At 51.7% G+C, this 19222-nt stretch overlaps 1 protein-coding gene across 14 annotated transcripts in view; it reads right to left on the bottom strand.

Moving 5' to 3' along the window:
• KANSL3 (KAT8 regulatory NSL complex subunit 3) overlaps positions 1–19222 on the bottom strand; it is a 125411-nt gene that overhangs the window by 57035 nt on the left and 49154 nt on the right. For 4 of the 14 annotated variants that reach the window (XM_065584317.1, XM_065584319.1, XM_065584318.1 and 1 more), the window contains 4 exons: positions 18294–18406; positions 17275–17497; positions 16152–16285; positions 9684–9846 (listed from right to left, as the gene is read on the bottom strand). In XM_065584317.1, the coding sequence (XP_065440389.1) occupies positions 9684–9846; positions 16152–16285; positions 17275–17497; positions 18294–18406 (633 nt within the window). Of the gene's footprint in view, positions 1–4579; positions 5287–8358; positions 9847–14401; positions 14423–14456; positions 14654–16151; positions 16286–17274; positions 17498–18293; positions 18407–19222 lie in introns of those variants that run through there. The other 10 variants (XM_005279233.4, XM_024110481.3, XM_042859323.2 and 7 more) reach the window with 6 other exon arrangements.

The following is a 19222-nucleotide window of genomic DNA, read 5'->3' as shown; positions in this document are numbered from 1 at the left end:
GTAAATGGGACACATCCTTTCCCAGTTTTTCTCATGGCGGTGGGGAAGTTGAGCACCAGGTGGGGACGACTTTCTCTGCTCTTCCATTACTTGGAGCTGAAGTTTGGCCGTCTCCTGTTCCATCTTGCGAGTCTCCTGTTCAGCAGCGAGCAGCTCTAGACGCCCCTTACGAGCTCTCTCTTCTCTCTCATCAGCCTCCTTCTTTCTTTGATCAGCTTCTCTTTCTAATTCAGCTATTTTTTGCTTCTCCAGCAATCGAAGATCTGCTAGCTTCTGTTCATGCTCAAATTGCAGTTTACTTGTGGCCTTTTGCACTCTAATTTTTTCTGCATCTTCTGTAGCCTCAGGTAAGGGCTGTGCTCTTGCCCCCTGATCACTGACTATTAACAGGTTTCTCAGTTCTTGATTTGTAGCTTTCTTTCTAAAGCTTATCCTCTTTTCTGAGCACAAATTTTCCAGGGCTTTTTTGCCAGTCCCTCATATGCTCTTTGCTCAGCCATTGCAGCAGCTCTTTAACCAACAAAACTCTCAATCCCAAAATTCAAATTTGGATAGCGTGGGGTTCTGACCCAAAGCTTAATTGACCTGGTTCTGTGGATCCAAGCACGACTACGCCACTGTAACGATGCGGCTCTGGCGGGACCCAACTGAGAGTGCCAATTCAGGACAAATTGCTAAAAACAAGACAGTTACAGCCCAAGGCTGGGGTTTTTCCGCCTCTAAGGCAAACCAAACCAGACAGACTAAGAGGACTTCAGTCTCACCCCACTGACTAACTACAAGTCACACAAGCAATTCCCTTAGACACTCCAGTTTCCCAGTATCACCACCAGTGCCAGTCGTTATGGGGACAAATGGTTATGAAAACCAATACCCCAATAAAAGAAAAAAGGTTCTCCTGATCCCATAGGACCAAGCCCAAGACCCAGATCAATATACAAATCAGATCTTACCCACAAATCAGGCTGTTGCCAATCCTTAGAATCTAAAATCTAAAGGTTTATTCATAAAAGGAAAAAGATAGAGATGAGAGTTAGAATTGATTAAATGGAACCAATTACATACAGTAATGGCACAGTTCTTGGTTCAGGCTTGCAGCAGAGATAGAATAAACTGTAGGTTCAAATCAAGTCTCTGGAACATCCCCAGCTGGGATGAGTCATCAGTCCTTGGTGTAGAGCTTCTGTTTGTAGCGAAGTCCCTCCAGAGGTAAGAAGCAGGATTGAAGATAAAATGGAGATGAGGCATCAGCCTTATATAGTCTTTTCCAGGTGTAAGAACACCTCTTTGTTCTCACTGTGGAAAATTACAGCAAAATGGAGTCTGGAGTCACATGGGCCAGTTCCTGTATATTTTGCTAAGTCTCAAGGCATATTTGCCTTCTCTCGATGAGTTCATTGTATAGCTGATGGTCCTTAATGGGCCATCAAGCAGGCCAGGCAGAGCTAACACCAGCTTGTCTGGGACGTCACCCAGAAGCATAGCATAAGTTTGAAAAACAGACAGTATAGAGCCAATATTCATAACTTCAACTACAAAATTGATAGACATATAGACAGCATAATCATAACCAGCAAACCATAACCTTGTCTTAGACACCTCATTTGACCCCCTTTATACAAGATTTGGATGCCACTACAGGATCTTGGTTGCAACAATGATCTATATGGTCGTCGATTATATCAGTAACGTCACAGATGGAAAGGAACTGGATGGCATAACCCGATCTGACGATGCTTAGGCAATTCAGTTTCAAACATTGTAAAAGCGAGCCAGCCTGTCCCCGAATGGGGGATGGGAATGTAGAAATCACGACTGTATTGTCCGGACACACAAGTCAAAATGGATCTGCTCCATCCGTGTGCCGAAGAAGGGGTGACGTTATGAGTGTAATATATCATCTCATTGAAAGGTGACACAGGGCCAGAAAGAGTTAATGAACTCACAAACTGACCTGACCCATGGCCGAACTTTAAAGACTCCTTAGGAAGATCTGCAAATGAATAGAGCTTGAAAGGCAGTCTGCATTGGTAGAGATAGAAGGGTAGATATTTGCTTGGGTCTTGTGATATAAGCAAACAAGTCTAGTCTATTGCTATGGCTTTGATTCAAGGATAAAAAAAAAGGAGTATTAATATTTAGGAAGACACTTGAGTGAAATAGTATTATTGTCTATATGTCTCTTTGAAGGTTGTGGTAACCTGTATCTGAACTGTTTAATGGATAAATTACCCTGTGCTAATTGCCATGATGTCTGGGAGAAGTAAAGTTAAGCCTATTGTTTTCTCAGGCCAAAAGGCTGCTGGAAATGTATAAAAACCCTGGGGGACAATCCTTCATCTCAGTTCTGCCTTGGGTTTCAAGAAGGGGAACCCCTAAGCCATAAGAATTGAGATCCCCGGTCACTGAGTCACCCTGGCTATGGACATTGGACTATAATCTATGGACTATTTCTAAAATCTTTTGGCAACTATAAATTCACTATCTCTGCTATGTATCTGGACCTCAAGAAATTGAACTCAAATCTGTATGTATATTGATCTTTCAACCAACTCTCTCTCTCGTTTTTTAATAAATTTTAGTTTAGTTAACAAGAATTGGCTATAAGCGTGGATTTTGGGTAAGACCTAATTTATCATTTGACCTGGGTCTGGGGCTTGGTCCTTTGGGATCAGGAGAACCCTTTTTTTTTGTTTTACTGGGGTATTGGTTTTCATAACCAGACATCTCCATAACGAGTGGCACTGGTGGTGATACTGGGAAACTGGAGTGTCTAAGGGAATTGCTTGTGTGACTTGTGGTTAGCCAGTGGGGTAAAACCGAAGTCTTTTCTGTTTGGCTGATTTGGTTTGCATTGGTGTGCAAAGGGACCCCAGCCTGTGACTGCCCTGCTCTGAGCAATTTGTCCTGAATTGGTACTCTCAGTTGGGTCCCACCAAGGCAGCATCGTTACAGGAGGAACGGTGCAGGTCTGCACTCTGTCTCCACATGCCCTGGGATGGCCCCGACCTGCGTTCCCTCTAAGCTGCACGGCCGCCCAAGAGTCAATCAAGTGCCGGGCACTGATTAGCAGAGCCCCACACATCCGGCGATGTGTGTTGAGGCGCCCCTCCCCCCCGCCGCTCTGCTGCTGCACTGCTCCTGTCCTCTGCCTTGGAGCCCCTTGCCAGCTGCTCCTGGGACCCTCCTGCTGGTTGTGCAGAGCAGGGGGAGGAGGGAAGGGGAGGGAGGACTGATATCAGGGTGCCCCCTCCCGTGTACCCCAGGGGGATGGGGACAGGGCTCAAGAGCAGGACGGAGCTGCTGGCAGCTGCTGCAGTCTGAACAAGCCTTCTGGTGAATGTCGCTGGTGAGCACACAGTGTCTCAGACTTCTGCAGCAGCCAGTGCACACCCACACACCTGCACCTCCCAACACATACTTGTGTTACTGTTGTTACTTCTTGGTACTTCCTGCAATGCACCTATATTCTCTAATTTTATTCTTTCAAGGGGCTATTTTAGTTTTTTGACTGGTCTGTACATTTCATAATTTTATTTCTCTCTTGTGCTTGAATTTAATTCTTTTGAGCAGTGAGTTCTAAAATGCCGAGCCTGTCCTGGCTGGGGTAACTACCCCTATGATAACCTTTTACAAATATCTATTATATCGAGGTTTTTTGTTTCCACTGGTGACTCACATCCGCACATCACCTCATTATAGTTGCACATAAAATTCATTCTGCCCATGGATGGAAAAAATGAGAGGGAACGCTGGTCCCGACTAGTTTTACGGGACTTCTTCCTTTGCGACTCTGAGGAGGATGGACAGCTCCTCCGGCTCTTGCGGAGATACCAGCACTGGAATGCGGAGCTACCTCAGCCCCCAAGTCCAAGGTGACAGACGCAGGCCTCGGTGCCAAAACAGACCTCATGGCCTGCTCAAGAAGGTGCTGCTTCAACCGTAAGTCCCTCGCCACCTGGTTCTTTCGATGAGCAACTGCTGCTTAGCGTGTCCCTTGCCTAAACACAGCACGCACCTCGTACGAGGATCACTATTAGCAATCAGTACGCACACTCCACAGCAGTGCTTGAACCCTGGTGAGGACATCACACAGGGCAATAAGTATCCCAACTAACGAGCTTAACCAACACTATCTAGGATAGGGCTAGCTATCTAAAAGCTACATACACGAAGAGGAAAACAGACAGAGAGGCGGAGGTGATAACCACACAGAGCTCTGACTCCAGCCATGCATGGTGAGAAGGAACTGAGGGGGGCTGGGCAGCGCCGCCTCAAATAGCCAGGGGAGGGCACAAACGCCGGCCCGACAGGTACTGCTAGGCAAAGTTCTCCAGCTCCAATGCACTGGGCGCACACGTGCCTGTGTGGAATGCAGCTGCACCTCCCCAAAGAAGAAGGGGGCAGCATTTACTCCCCTCATAGGGTGCTGGGGAGCTCATCTGTTTGCAAGGCTCTGAAATCCTTCACTGAAAGATTTGATTTCCATTCCATGCTGAGAATCTAAATCCTGCCTCCTCCTCAGGCTACAACGCAGGCAGCGATCAAAGGAGAACGCTACAATGAAGAGATCACGCGATTGAAAAAAAATAGTTTTATTAAACAGCAAGAGAAAACCCCAAACCAAAAGAAATGTCCATTTGGGCCCAGCATGGGTGCTGCAATCCCGCAGCCAACAGTGCTAGTTCATATTGAAGGCAAAACTCAAATTCATGGCAAAGCGGTGCTGAATTCGCTATGGCTTCTGGCTGATCGTGGGTCCCGCCGTTGCGAGGATGGATGGGCTGGCCAGGCTGCTGCCCAGCGTTATAAGCGTGGTGCCAGCCCCAGCCGGCAGCATGCCCTGTGGCAGCAAATGTCTATTAGCCAGAGTCTCCCTGGTGTGGATGATGGTGCTCCCATTGTCCACCACAGAGGGCACCTTCCCCAGGGTCTCCACTGCCCCGAGGGTGTGGCCGACCTTCTCCACCCTGCGCCCCAGGGGCCCGTCCCCCTTCGCCGCCAGCGTGGAGGTCAGGATGACAGTCTTGGTGGTGTTCTGCAGGATGGGCCCCACTTTGGAATGCACCAGGCTGCAGGGCGGGCTAGCCGGCGTTGCAGAGGTGAAGGTCACGGCACCGGGGGGCGAGCTGGCGGAGGATGACGAGCAGGCAGACGAGGAGGGCGTCTGGATCCCCACAGGTTTCAGGGGGGCGCCGGCAGCCTCAGCCATCACGGACTTGGTGAGCGCAGACAGCTTGGCGTCTGACATGACATACAGGGTTTTCATGGGGCTGGTGGCGGTCACTGCGGGGACAGAGGGACAAAGACAGCTTAGTGTTCCCCTGTGCTCTCCACCGTCTCTACAGGCCAAGCCCACAGCAGCTGGGGCAGAGCAACCAGGGTGTGAGCTGTGCACTGCTCAGTGGGCAAGTTACTTTGTAAACCACAGTATGTGCACAGGTCATCCCCAGAGCCAGCCTATACCCCCATAACAGCAAGTGCCCTGGCATGCTACGGCCCCCCGGGACACTTGGCACAGCACACTAGTACAACGTCCTGAGTGCTAGACCAGGGACCACCTATGCCAGCTGCAAATCCAGAAGCAGCCAAGGATCCAAAGTAATCCCCAAACTGCAACCCTCCTGGATAGGAGGAGGACAGGTCTCCCTCAGTAAAGGGAGCAGAAACGCTCCTGGCCCACACTAGCGCCTTCCAGCCCACACAGAGCACCTCTTGTCTGGGCCAGGTTAAGCTCCAGCCATGAAATCAGTGCTCTCCTAGAGGCTGCACTGCTCCCTGAGCTCCTGGGAACCCCCACAGCAACACGCACTATGCGACCGGGGGTACCAGTGCACAGGCCCTCCATCTGGAGGATAGAAATCACAATGCTAGTAGACAACAGTGACCGATACCCAGCACTGGCATGAAGGTTCGCCTGCCTTGCCTTGATGTCCTGGTGCTGTTTCTCTGACTGGGGTAACACTCCAGAGTCAGAATTGCCACCACGATAACAGCTCTCATCCTTAACTCACAGCTTGTCCTGCACTGTGTCCTTCCAGCAAGCTGATCAGAACATAAAAACGGCCCTACTGGGTCAGACCAAAGGTCCTTCTAGCCCAGCGTCCTGTCTTCCAACAGTGGCCAATGCCAGGTGCCCCAGAGGGAATGAACAGAACAGGGAATCATCAAGTGATCCATCTCCTGTCGCCCATTCCCAGCTTCTGGCAAACAGAGGCTAGGGACACCATCCCTGCCCATCCCGGCTAATAGCCATCGATGGACCTACCCTCCATGAACTTATCTAGTTCTTTTTTGAACCCTGTTATAGTCTTGGCCTTCACAACATCCTCTGGCAGGGAGTTCCACGATCACTGCTTGTCTCCCGTGGGGGACAGGGAAACCACCGGATTCCCACTGACCATGGCAGGCTTGTGGGAGGATGACAAGGCCTTTTCCCCAGCGATTAAGCCAAAGCTACATGTATTGCACAGAACCCATGACCAGCAGTGACTGGTTCATCTCACTCACTGGCCTGAACACTGAGCCATACTGGCCTGCGTTAGCTGAGCTCTAAGCGAAAGCTCTGTTAGCACAGGTCACGGTGCCTTCAGCTCCACCTTGAGGAGCAGAGGCGTGAGGAGGTAGGAGAAGCTGCCATGGAGGCTGCCCACATTCTAGCCACATGCAAACCCCAGTAGGGAGCCGAGAGGCAGCTGAGACCGCCAGAGTAAGGAGGGAGGTCTACTTGGGGTTCCTCTAAGGAACGGCAGAAGTGCAAACGTACGGCAACTCTAATGCTGGAGGAAGCAGGCAAGACAGGAGCTCTTGCACAGACCAGAGGGAGCGGGGTACTCAAAGGACGTTAGGCCAGGCAAGTACTGAAACTGAGGTCAGCTGCAGAGTGGAAGGGTCAGATTCATGCCCCCATTACTAAGCGGTGGCCCTGACCTCTCCCACTGCACAGCACACTCCTCTGATGCATGCCTTTGGGGGCCCAAACAGCCTGGATTTGCCCAACACCAGGTCCCCTTTCACATGCAGGTTCAGGAAAAACCCTTGCTGCGGATCCACTGTCCTTCAAACCCTTGGCAGCAAAGTGGCTGCACAGAGAACAGCTCCATGGCTGGAGCACAACACCCCTGCTCTTCAGCACTGATCATGTCCAGCAGGCATGCTGCGTCTTCCAGCCAGTGATGCCAAAGCACCTCCCAAGCTGATCAGCAGGCTGGGATAGTCTTGTGGTTAAGGCACAGAACGTCAAGTCAGGAGACCTGGGTTTTAATCCCTGCTCAAGCTGGCATGTCTGACCTTTGGCAAGTCACTCAACTCCCCTGTCTGTACAGCACAGAAATGGTTGGGAGATTTAATTAGTGTTTGTGAAGCACTGTGAGATCACTGGATGTAAATCTGCTGTAGAAATGCAGAGCAGTATATAGGCAGATCATTTCACCATCAATCCAAATGTAGCCACCTCTGAGTGGGACTAGAGCAGCTGTTTAGGTCAGAGAGAGAACAAGATGACCACAGCCAATTAAAATCGCAGGGAGGGGACATTCAAATGAAATTACCAAATTTACATTTGGCCAGGACTCCAGAACACTTTCTATCGTTGTGAAAAGCACTACTGGCGCCAGAACGGCCACAGCCGAGGTCCTATTAATCTCAACGAAAGACGGCACCTATGGCAGCACAGTGCCCCCAGCAGCAGGCCAGGGCATTATCTCAGCCCTACCTCACGGGTCACACCAGCACTTCCCAGGCAGGGAACGCAAGTTTGTGCCCAGGGAGGACATGCTGCGTCTCACAAGGAGGCAGCTGGCTACATTACCTTTACAGCAGCCGGCCAGGCTGTATGCCAGCTCGGCGGTCAGATTCACAGGGAGCAAGTGCTACAGTGGCAATTATCTGAGACGAGATGAGCCCTCCTCCCACACCAATTGACCTCTGCCCAGGGGCTCTGATCTCTTTGAGGCCAGGAGGCAGGATCTGGTGGAGTGAGCTCCAAACACATGAATGCTGTTGAGTGGGGAAGCTTCCTGCAGGTGCTCAACCCCTGGCTAGGTGTCCTGACTGCAGGTCCCCATAGCCATTCCCTTAGCATAGGAACAGTCTCATGCCACAAAGACAGGACCCTGAATGATGCCCAGCTCAGCACCCCTGGCATGCTGGGATGTGCCTAAGATAAGGGCACTTACAGGCTCATCCGGGAGCACAAGGTCCTGACACAGAGAAAGCTGGAGTTTGACTTACCCTGCTCCTTTTAGTGACTCGGGGTACTAGGAATCAAGGCAAGGGCATCTGCATGCCACCAGCCATCCCAAGGATCAGGAGCAACGTTACCCCTCCCCGCCATCACAAACGCATCCCACAACTCACCAAATTCACTATGGGAGTGGTGCTCTCCTTCCTCTGAAGCATCAGTTTGGGGCCACCACTGGAGGCAGGGTACCAGTGAAGTTGAACCAAGAGGTCTGAGCTGGTATGGAAAATCCTAGACTGCACTGTTGAAAACCACACCCTTATCCTTCCGTCTCTCACCCCCCCCTCTTTGTTGTGCCTGTATTTCCCAGCTGGGCTGGGGTTTATTGCGACCGTAAGCTCTGAAGGGCAGCGGCTGTATCTGCTGTTTTTTCCTCTGGAGCTACTGCAGTTCTGGCCACTAAACAAACCACCAAGAATACACTGACTCTGCTACTGGGCTAACAGTCATCCAGGGCCACTAGCCACGCAAGAAAGCTTTCTGCAAACAACCACGGTGGCCTGCTTGCTAAAGTACGAATAGCAAAGGGAAACACTTCAAGCTAAGAGAGAAAAAGAAAACAGCATTTTCCCACTTCCCTGTTGATCTGAGTGGGAGAACTGCTGGGGTCTGAGGTATGCGGTGATTCTAGCCTGCAGGCACTGGGAGATCATCAGAGTACCAGGCCCCAGCCTCTGCAGAAGAGCAGGGATTTCCAAGCGCTCCACAGCGGTTTGCTCAGACCCCAGCACTCTGAGAAATCTGGCAGACAATTAAACACAGCTCCATTGTTTTCAAGTGGGGCTTTGTCCAGTCTGTTCATTTCGCCCAGAACGCTTATCATCCATTTGCCTCTAGAGCTTTTCTCTTCACTTTGAAACCAACAGGAAAGAAAGACTCAAACCAGCCGGGATGCAACTTATCTTACCAAAGCATTTCAAGGATACAGTAGACTGCAGCTTGGTTGTGTGGATTTGGATTCTCCCTGGGCAGTTGCAACAGACACACTTATTGAGCTGCAGTGGGTTGGGTCCCTTCTCCCTAGTCTAGGTCAACAATAACGCACAGCAGGGAGAGCTGCTCGTGTTGACAGTGCACGCTGTAGGGCAGCCGATCACAGCCAGCAGAACTGCAGAACCTGAGCAGTCAGTATTCTTTAGGCCATGGAGCTGAACTTCAAATAACTATCTAGGTGTTTGGGCTAATAGTCTCAGTTACACTGCGCTACATCCACCCCTTGCGCTGTCACGCCCAATGAGGTGCACACACGTACTCAAAGAAACCAGTTCATTGGGGGATTGTGACTTTTAAAAAAAACCAACAAGGTAGTTGGGTGTCCTGGCGATCCAGTCACACCACCACAGCAACCCTGCGAGTCACCAGGCAGGCATGGCTCCAGCCCTTCCTCCACACTGACCCCAAGGCCTGGCTGCGTGTGCCCCAGAACTGCCATGCGCCTCACCTACAGGTGGTGTTGCTGCAGAGGTCAGGTGGGACGCGGGGTCAGCAGGAGCCGTCTCTATGCCAGCCTGAGCTTTGCTGAGTTCCATCTGAGACAGCAGCTTGCCAGGAGGGGCGGCACTGGAAGCTGGGGTGCTCAAGTTCCCAACTGCACCGTCTGGAGCCTGAAAGGGTTAAAGTAATTGAGACCCAACGGAACTGCCCAGCAGGGCAGCAAAAATTCACAGCACCCACAGGAGCTCGAGGAGTGTGATGCAGAGCGGGGATGCCGTCCAGCCCTTAGCTAGCGGGGCTCTCTTTCCATTGCCTGTAACCCCTCTCGGCAGCTGGAAATTCAAATCCACTTCTCTACGTGTTTTAACCTTTCCTCTACTGCTCTTTTCCCTCCCTCCGACCAGTTACTTGTCAGCTGGAGGACTCTGTGGAACGAGACAACGTTCTGCAAAGACCTTCACTGCAATATCCCCATCAGCCTTTGGGAAAGCAAGCTCAGCAGAGGTGACTGTGTCTTACCTAAGGCCTTATTCCCACCTCCACCAATGACTCCATGGGTGACCTTGGGCAAGTCATTTCCCCACTCCGTGCCTCGATTTCCCAGCTGTAAAATGCAGATAACACTGACCTATGTCCCTGTGGACTTGTGAGGCTTAAGAAGAGATTCTGAGCGCTCAGGGATCCTCTGATGAAAGCAACAATGTGCTGTTACTATCAGGATGCTGCCAACAGCACAACACGATTGGAAGCAGCATGTTCACATTCGCTTCTGCATCAGAAGAGCTCTCTGCCGGGCCATGAAAGATGCATGAGATCCCTTGGACATTCAGCCTGATGTCTGTGCAGAGCCCATTCAGTGGGAGACCTCAGTAAAGACGTCTAACCTTCCCCGCGCATTCCAGAAACTAACCAATTAGGGATTCTTAAAGGATCTATTCAGCTCACGGCTGCACTGTGCCATCCACATCCAGATTCACCCGCTTGCATTTGCTTCAAGGGTATGTCTAGACCGGAATTAATCGGCTGCCAGTTAACAAACGTGTTGATACAAATTATATGGAAATCTGCTGCTGTGAGCTGTGTCCAAACGGACGTGTATAAATGTGGTGGCTGATTCGAGTTACCCCCAGTGCAGACAAACCCTCAGCGAGTGGGGGAGGTGTTTGCCCCTCGGTCCCATCTCAGAGTGGGCTTGCTTCCTCCAAGAAGCCCCACACTAACCCACGCCACGTCTGTCAGACCAAACCTTCCTCGGGGGCTTGGCAATTGTGTGTCACTGAGGCTGGAAGCTCCCTTGTACAGCATTTACACAAAGCTCCCTCCTGGCACGGGATCCCAAAGACATCAAGGAGTCTCTCCTTGTTCCACACCAGGCATGTGGCCAGTACCAGCCCTGTTCCACAGACAGGGCAACAGAGACACAAAGAGACTTGGCCAAGGTGTCTCAGCAGGTCAGCTGCCGAGCCAGGAACGGAACTCAGGAGAGCCGCACTTTAACGAGATGGCCCATTCCTTTAAGAAGCGCACACCCTGTGCGCCGCAGATCACACCCAGGCGCAGTTCGCCTGCTAATAGCATCCCGTATCTGTTGTGTCTGATGAGAAACCTAGGACAGCATCTCTCACTAAGAAGAACTTGGCACCCACCCCGACAGACTGTGCTCTCTCCCTGTTGCCAGGCTAGTGCTCCCTGATTACTAAAGTGATTTTCCAACACGGAGCAGTTTTCTGAAGTAGCCCAGGCAGGGCTGGACTTGCAGGATATTCTGCAGACCCGAGAGCCTCTCTGCTTGGTGGTACTCGAGCTAATTTTGACACTATTCGTTTAAATGGCTTTATCCAAATTGAGACAAAATGTGGTTTATAAAGTCTTGTAAACTGCAACACCCAGTGGCCGAACAGTTTATTGCTTTGTCAGAAACCCAGGTCCAATTCCTTTGGTCAGAAGGGTCTAGCCTGCTATGGAGATAGAGGCTCAACTCCATAACCCCCAGCACTGATGGGCTCTGAAGGGAGCAGATAACCTCCTCTACGAAGGCTGGGGCTGCTATATAAATGGGGGTATCCCAGAACTTGTAAAGGCAAGACGAATCTTGGACCGGGTCGGTGTCCTGAGCACTGGCACCTGCACCTTAAAGAGAAGAGGGGCTGCAATCTGCTCCATTTGAGACAAGCTGGAGCAGACTCCGAAGGTCCTTAGAAGTTGCTAGCATGGCCTGTGCTGGGCAATACATGGTACCCGGGCACCTCTCTCACAATGCTCTGCCAGCACAGATCAGGCAGGGTTAGCGTCAATATGTTCACTAATACCGTATAATTCATTACAGGTTCGGCCGCCAGGGTCCTGGTCTGGGAGGCAGGAGATCTGGGTGCTTTGCCCAGCTCCACCACTGCCCCACAATGCAACCTTGGGCAGGTCCCGGTCACATCCCTACCAGGATCCAGCTGGAAGCTCAGATCTCTAGCTATGTTTGCAGGGCTGACAATTAGGGGAAAAAAAACATCTTTTTAGAAAATGTGATCTGGAGTCCAACAATGCTTGTTTCTCAGAGTATCGCTGCACCCAGCAGGAGAGGACCAAAACAGAAGCCAATGGTTCAAATGAGGGTACAGAGTCCCAACACAGTTGGCACTTTCGTGTTAAATGCACCCAAGCATCCTACTGCTTCACCCCTGCTGCACAGACAGACACGTCCACTGAGCTCAATTTCCCCCGGCTCCCTTCACCAGTGCTTTCTGCACCCCGTTTTCAACCATGTCCGGGAGGCCTGGCACCTAGGGCACAAGCTGGGAACTCAGGCAGGAATGACATTTGCTGAGGAGACAACCTCAGCTTGTCAGTACTTGATGAGGAATGGAAACCGAGATCTATTCGGACCACGCTGGCACCAAAAGCTGATTCCTGCATCCGGGAGCTGGAGGATGAGGATCCCAGGGGAAAATGTTTCTCCTGACTGTGATGGTGTCTTTCTTATCGCACAGTCGAGTTCCCTGTTTTCGGCGTCGCTAATGCAAGTTCCGCACTGATGGCCATGCCATAGGGGATGCAGGAGAGCAGACTGTGACTGGGAACTCTGAGCTGTCCAGTTTAATCAAATACCAATTTGTTATGAAGGATCTTTGCAGGAGCCCACGCCAGCGACCTGTAATTCAGAGGGGCATCTTCCTACATGTTCCTGTGTCCAATGGTAGTTTTCAGGAGCTACCTCAACAGCTGAAGTTAAACTCAGACCTGACTCTTCCACACATGCCTTGTAAAAATGTTAACAATATCTTTTGTTTCAGAGTAGCAGCCGTGTTAGTCTGTATCCGCAAAAAGAAGAACAGGAGTACTTGTGGCACCTTAGAGACTAACAAATTTATTAGAGCATAAGCTTTCGTGGACTACAGCCCACTTCTTCGGATGCATATAGAATGGAACATATATTGAGGAGATATCTTTTGTGTGTCTCTCGGCTTTCAGAGAGATCTGAAAACTCACCCAAGATCTCTCTCCAGTCTTTGCTGCTTTTTTCCAAGTTCTTGAGGTGGTTCCCAACTGGCTTGAGGGCTCTTGGTGTCCCTTTTTGACCTCCAGAAGCACCACATTCACACACACACGGGAACTTGGACTGTCTTGCCCTTTTATATGGCCGGAGCCCAGTAGATAATTGGTTTCTAAGAGTCTGAGTAAAACCCAAACCTCAGCCCGGCAGGCCATAAAGTCTCTCAGTCTCACAAGGACCATGGTGTAGGCCCCCTCCTTGCCCAGTCACACCTTCCTCGCCCTGCAATTTCCCTACGTCAAAACACAAAACGGAGAGGCAGACCCAGGTTGCTGTAGCCCTGACAGGCCTTCAACACCAGCAGCCTGCAACGCAGCATCTGACGGGGGCAGCTGAGCTAGTCAGGAGGGTTTCACACAATCCGTTCATGTTCTCACTTGGCTCCTGCACTTCAGCAGTTTGCAGAGCAGGGCCTAAAGGCCAGGCCTGGCTGTCACAGAGTCAGCCCTGGGGCTCAAGCGGGAGCAACTTGTGCTGTGGGGCTGAAGGCCTCAGGGTTCCGGTGCAGCCTGGGGCACGGGTCACTTGCAGGTTTACACTAGTGTCAATGGCGATTCTCTGTAATTTGACGTCTTTAAACCCTGATTTGAGGCCGTCAGTGACTCAGCCAGAGGTTAAGCGTTTATTACAGGAGTAGGTGGGCCAGGTTCTGTGCCCTGTGATGTGCAGGAGGTCAGACCAGATTATCTGAATACTCCCTTCAGACCTTACAGTCTGTGATGGTTCCAACTCTGCTGATGGTGCACAATGGGTGAGGGTCTCTGGCCTGGGTTAGGCAGCTCAGACTGGAATGTGCAAAATGGTCCTTTCTGGCTTTGACATCTGCGAATCTACGTCTCACAACTGCAAACTGACGTCAGGCGGAGCCACCCCAGGGTACGTCTCCCTGGAGATTTCACCTTCTTCCTTTTTCACTCAAGGGAGTGAACACGTTCTAGCTGCTCATTTCCTTTCTGAACTCAGCCTTCGGCTGAACTTTGCCACTGCGGTTCTGAGATCACAAGGCTGGAACATCTGACACCATTAACTGCTTCTCCACTAAACAAATCTGCCTCTAACCGGGCAGTTTGTGTTCTGGATTCAGCCCCTGGACAAGACACAGCTGGGGGCTGGGAGGACGGCGACCTGAGTCTCTTTCCCAGGAAGGGCACTTGACAGGTTAGGAGTCTACAACCTTCTTCCAACAGCAGCCGGGCTCACTCCTGTCACAGTGAGTGTGAAAAATCCCAAGGGAGATTTGTCATGAAAAAATGTTACTGTATGGCAGTGTTTTTCAACCTTTTTGATACCAGGGACTGGCTTGCCACCTTCCTAAACTGTGTCAGGGAGCTCTCAGGGACCGTGTGCACCAGTCTACAGACCGGTCGTTGAGAAGCACTGCCCTAGAGAACATGATAAATGCTGAACATTCCCACTTCACTGGGTCCTGCCACCTGCATGGGGAAGAACAAAGTGTTGGGACCTGTGGAGGAGATGACAGTATGGAGACCCTGGTGTTGCCCACAGACACCTGCCAATCATTAGCCATCCAGGTGTCTGGTCTCAGTTCAGGGATCTGAAGGCTTGAGGCACCAAGCTCCTGGCACAGGACAGGGCACCCTCCCCCCCCCGACCTCACTCTAGTTTGACCCTTTGTTGAAGGAGCTGAAGGAGAGCGAGACACTCTGGAGTCGAGTCCTGCAACCTGACCCGACCCCTACAGAGCTCGACTACAAGCCTCAGGGTTGGGTTGGATATTAAACAACCCAACAGTCCTGGGGTGGGTCATCTCTGATTACCTCCTCCTGGCCCATGGGATTGGTGAGTTGACAGCTGTGTGCCCCACCCATCAGCCACCACTTCTCAGCACTAGGTCTGTACCCATGAGTCGCAGCCCCTCTCATTGTGCAGCGCAGGGAGGTGCCAGCGGACAGCAGGGCATATAGCCACTGCTGCTCCAACCCCACAGGCAGGAGGCGGCAGGAGATGGACTGCAGGCACAAGGTGTAGGGATGGGAAGCTCATGTCAGGCCGAATCCCAAGGACGAGGTGGCAGCACTGACATAGGTTCAGGGGAGGCAGCCAGCCCAGGGAGTGACCGCCCTTTGGGTGCGCAGCGCTTGGGCAGGGAGTGACTGGTGGGCCAGGGTGAGGATCGGGCCCCAGGAGGGAGAACAGGGCTGGAGGGTAATTAGCCCTGGTGACTCTAAGGAGGGAACAAAGTAAAGAAAATGGAGTCTGGGCTGGCAACTACACCCTTGCAGCCCCAAGGGACTAACTACAAGCATCAGGGTCAGGTATGAAAACAACCTCAGGCTGGGTTTGGATTGTCTGGGGTCTAGTCAGGTTCAGGTCAGGATTTCAAATTAGGCCCAAATTGACCTCAGCTCTGGTGGGAGCCCCATTCTACCTTCCTCGGCACAGAGCAGGGTCTACAAACACCTCTCCAGAAAGCCCCAAGTGTCAGAGGGACATTAAACAGGGATTCCCAGGCTGACACCAACTCCAGGTGTTTGGATCCAAAGTAATTGCCTTGGTTTGGCATTTTCAGTTGATTAAGTGCAGTAGTGACGTAACATCAGATACATTACTTGGGTAGAGGCCTCTGTGTTTGCAGCAGGAGAGGACTGATCTATCTCCAACCACTGTCCTACTAGGCCCCTTTCTGCCCAGAGAGCACGCTCTCCCTCACAAGGCCTCATTCCACTTCGGTCTCCGCTCTAGTCACAGCACAGTGGCACAACGGCTCATAAGGGAGTAAACACCCTGGCTTCAACATTAGCAAAACCCTAGTGAGAAAATCCCAGTGGGGGTTTCTGGGCCATATGGCAGAACTCTCTCCCCAGGTGAGATGCTCCTGCACAAAACACGTGGGTCAGCAAACGTTGGTGATGGAAGCATGACATATGCCCAACTGCTTCTCTTCGCCTAAGACCAGAGGCCCAGAATTACCTGAGGTGTCTGAGTTTGCAGCTGCTGCTCCTCCAGCTGGGGCTGGATAGTCCCCACGGCCGCTTGGCTCAGGGTAGTGACACGGTTAGGCTGCCCCCGCAGAGTCACTGTAATGGTAGTTGGAGCCTTCAAGCCTGGAAGACACAGGAGCGAGGCAAGTCACTGCGACCAGCCAATCTCAGAGCGCATGCTTTACCCCAGGCTTGGTTCTTCTGTTCACAGGAAAAGCAGATCAAACAGACACAACCTCCCCCTCCCCCGCCAGCTGCCAGGCAGCTGCTCCCAAACTGCCAGCGACTGGAGATCAGCTGCAGGACAGTACGAACATGGAGTGTGGCAAGGATCACAGTGCCCAGCACAACATACAGCACAGCAAAGCGCTCCAGGCACAATCACTGGCAGTAATATTCGGAGACCTGCACCCAGACCCCATGCACATTTCCTATTAACAGACCACGTGCTGTGTAACGAGGACTTCAGCACGACGTAATGCGAGTTCCAGAGCACGGAGCTGACGGCTGGAATGGCAGACACTAGCTCGGGTGAGCAGACAGGGCAAGGCTGACATTGGCTGGCATCTCTGAGGAACACACAGCCCGCATCCATACCTGGATCTTGGCTCTATGGCGCCTGGAATGCTATGAATTAGGGGACTCGCTGTTCAGAGGCAGCCGCCTGGCCCTGTTTGCAAGCCATCCTAAACCATGCGAGGTATAATTCAGCCTGGTATTAAGGAACATGCAAAGGGGACTTCAATCATGCGCATGATGAAGATCGACTCCTACTGGGGAGGAGATGGCTGTTCACGGTCCACGGTGGCGGATCCCCCCTTTACTCCGCGAGGGATGTAAATTCTATTGCTGGACTCACAAATTCCAATCCCAGCTCTGCCACTGACTCACTGGGACATCTTGGGCAAATCACCTCTTCTCTCTGTGCCTCAGTGTCTCCACAGGGGGAAGCAATAGTTCCCTCCTCGCAGCAGCATCAGGAGGGTAAGTCGGCGTTCACAGAGCACTCTGAACTTCAAACAAGCTTTGTAAATGCGAACTACAGTCCGAAAGGAGATGGGCGGGTGCCTGCATCTCCATCTCACAGCCCCCCACCAGCACTAGCCCCTTACCTGCTGCTTGATTGGAGATCTGAGCCAAGCCAGGAAGGCTGCTGGCCAGCTTGGCCAGCCCACCATTGGTCAGCAACTGGTGAATAGCCGTGGGCTTCCCGCTCCCCGAGGCTCCAAGAGACGACAAGGATGTGGCGACTGGAATGGTGCGGACGATTGTCCCGGTGCCCGTGGTTATGGCACTCAGACTCTGGATAGGTGCCGGTGTCTTCCCAGCTGAGGTCTGCCAAACAAGGCAAGTGCGGTGAGTACCAGAGAAGAAGGGGCAGGATATCCTTCCCTGCTCCCCTACTCTCAAGGGCAGTTCGAGGTCTCAGAGGTCTGGCAGAGTCTTCCCAGCCTTCATCCCAGTAGGCAGCGAGTGCATCTCAGCCCAAGGGTTGATGAAGTTTGGCCCTTTCACCATGGATACCCTGATTTTAAAAGGAAGGGGCAGCCCATGGAGACTAATGGCCCTGACATGCAATAAACCACCTTGATCTGCGTGGAGGCTGCTCAGATAGAGGTGGAGCATTGCAGGGTGGGACCTGAAGTCTCCGCAGGCTGCCCCTGCTAGAGCTAATGGGGTTGCAATCCACTCCACTGTGAGAAGCGAGAGTGGAAGAGGCCCAGCAGGCTCTTCTCACCCACTCCCCGGGGCTCATGCAGGACCATTCCCTACATTACATTTTCTAGTGTTTTGTCCAGTCTAGGTTTCAATGCCTCCTGTGCCAGAACTCCCATTTGCCATGCACCTCATGCTGTCACGCACCCAGCCTCCAGATGGGAGGGCAGGCTGCAGACAGCAGTGGTCCTTGTAGAGAAGGCACCCAACACCCTTGGTCCACAAGTACCCTCCTCCTGACCCAAGCGCCAAACACAAGAGCAGGAGCCTCAACAGAGCTTCTTACCCGCAACAGAGCTCTACTTCATCCATGGCGACAAGGATGCTGTCCTCCCAAGCTCTCTAGATCCAGTTTCCCGCTCTCCAGGAGAGCCAGGGCCTATCTGAAACCCTCCATATCGCTATGGCTGCCTACCTGTATGGACGGCCCCACGGATGCTACGCTCACTGGAAGGGCTGGTGATTTGGTGCCGATGTCCTGCAGGCTGAAGCTCAGTCCCTGCAGGAGGCTGCTAGCGGATGCTGCTCCTGAAAGCAAACAAGGCTGGGGAACAACCTGCCAGGAAGAGCTAGTTTCTCACCCTTGGTGGACTAGCTTCAGCAGGAGGCTGTCCCCTTGAGTTATGCTGTCTCTTGACCTGTGGGAGCCCCTCGGTCCTCCCTATGAGCTATGTCTCCAGTAGGAAAACATTCTAGAACACGACCCAACATCTATCAACTCGCATGACTGCAAACAGGATGTGCGCCCAGTGTAGGCAGGGCCAGTCATGTCTAGAACACCAGATAGCGAGCCACTTCCTGGTCCCGTGCAACTGAACTCGGTGGAAATGCTGCCATTAGAGCTGAGCGCATCATTGATTTTTTTATTTCAGAAGCTGAACCAAAAAATCTGACAAAAATGTGGTTTGGTTCAAACTGAAATTGAATTTTGATGGTTTTTCTTATCAAAACAAAATACATCTGGGGTTTGTTTGTTTGTTCTTCACGTTTTTCTGTTTTGCTCCCGGTCATTTTTGGACGTCTTTCACCCTTTTTTAATACTAGCTAAATTATTAAACAAAACACCGTTTCAAAACAAAAAAGCTGAAATGTTCCCCCCCCCATTTCTAGGTTTATACTATTTGCCAAATCTGACCTGAAAGTATCCCCAAAAATGGACTTTTCTGCAAATTTATTATTTGCTGAAACAATGTCACCAGGTCTAGCTGCCCTTGACCTCAATGGAAACAGGGCCTGGCCCCGTGTTCCATCCTCCACCAGGCTCACTTTCCAGCTCCTGAGTAAGCCACTGGCCTCGTCAAACCGCTGGGATAGCCGAGCACTGGGAAAGCTCTCGGCCACTCC

This window comes from Chrysemys picta, chromosome 2, assembly GCF_011386835.1.
Source record: "Chrysemys picta bellii isolate R12L10 chromosome 2, ASM1138683v2, whole genome shotgun sequence".
NCBI classification, from domain to species: Eukaryota; Metazoa; Chordata; order Testudines; family Emydidae; genus Chrysemys; species Chrysemys picta.
This window is presented reverse-complemented; position numbering and strand designations above follow the sequence as displayed.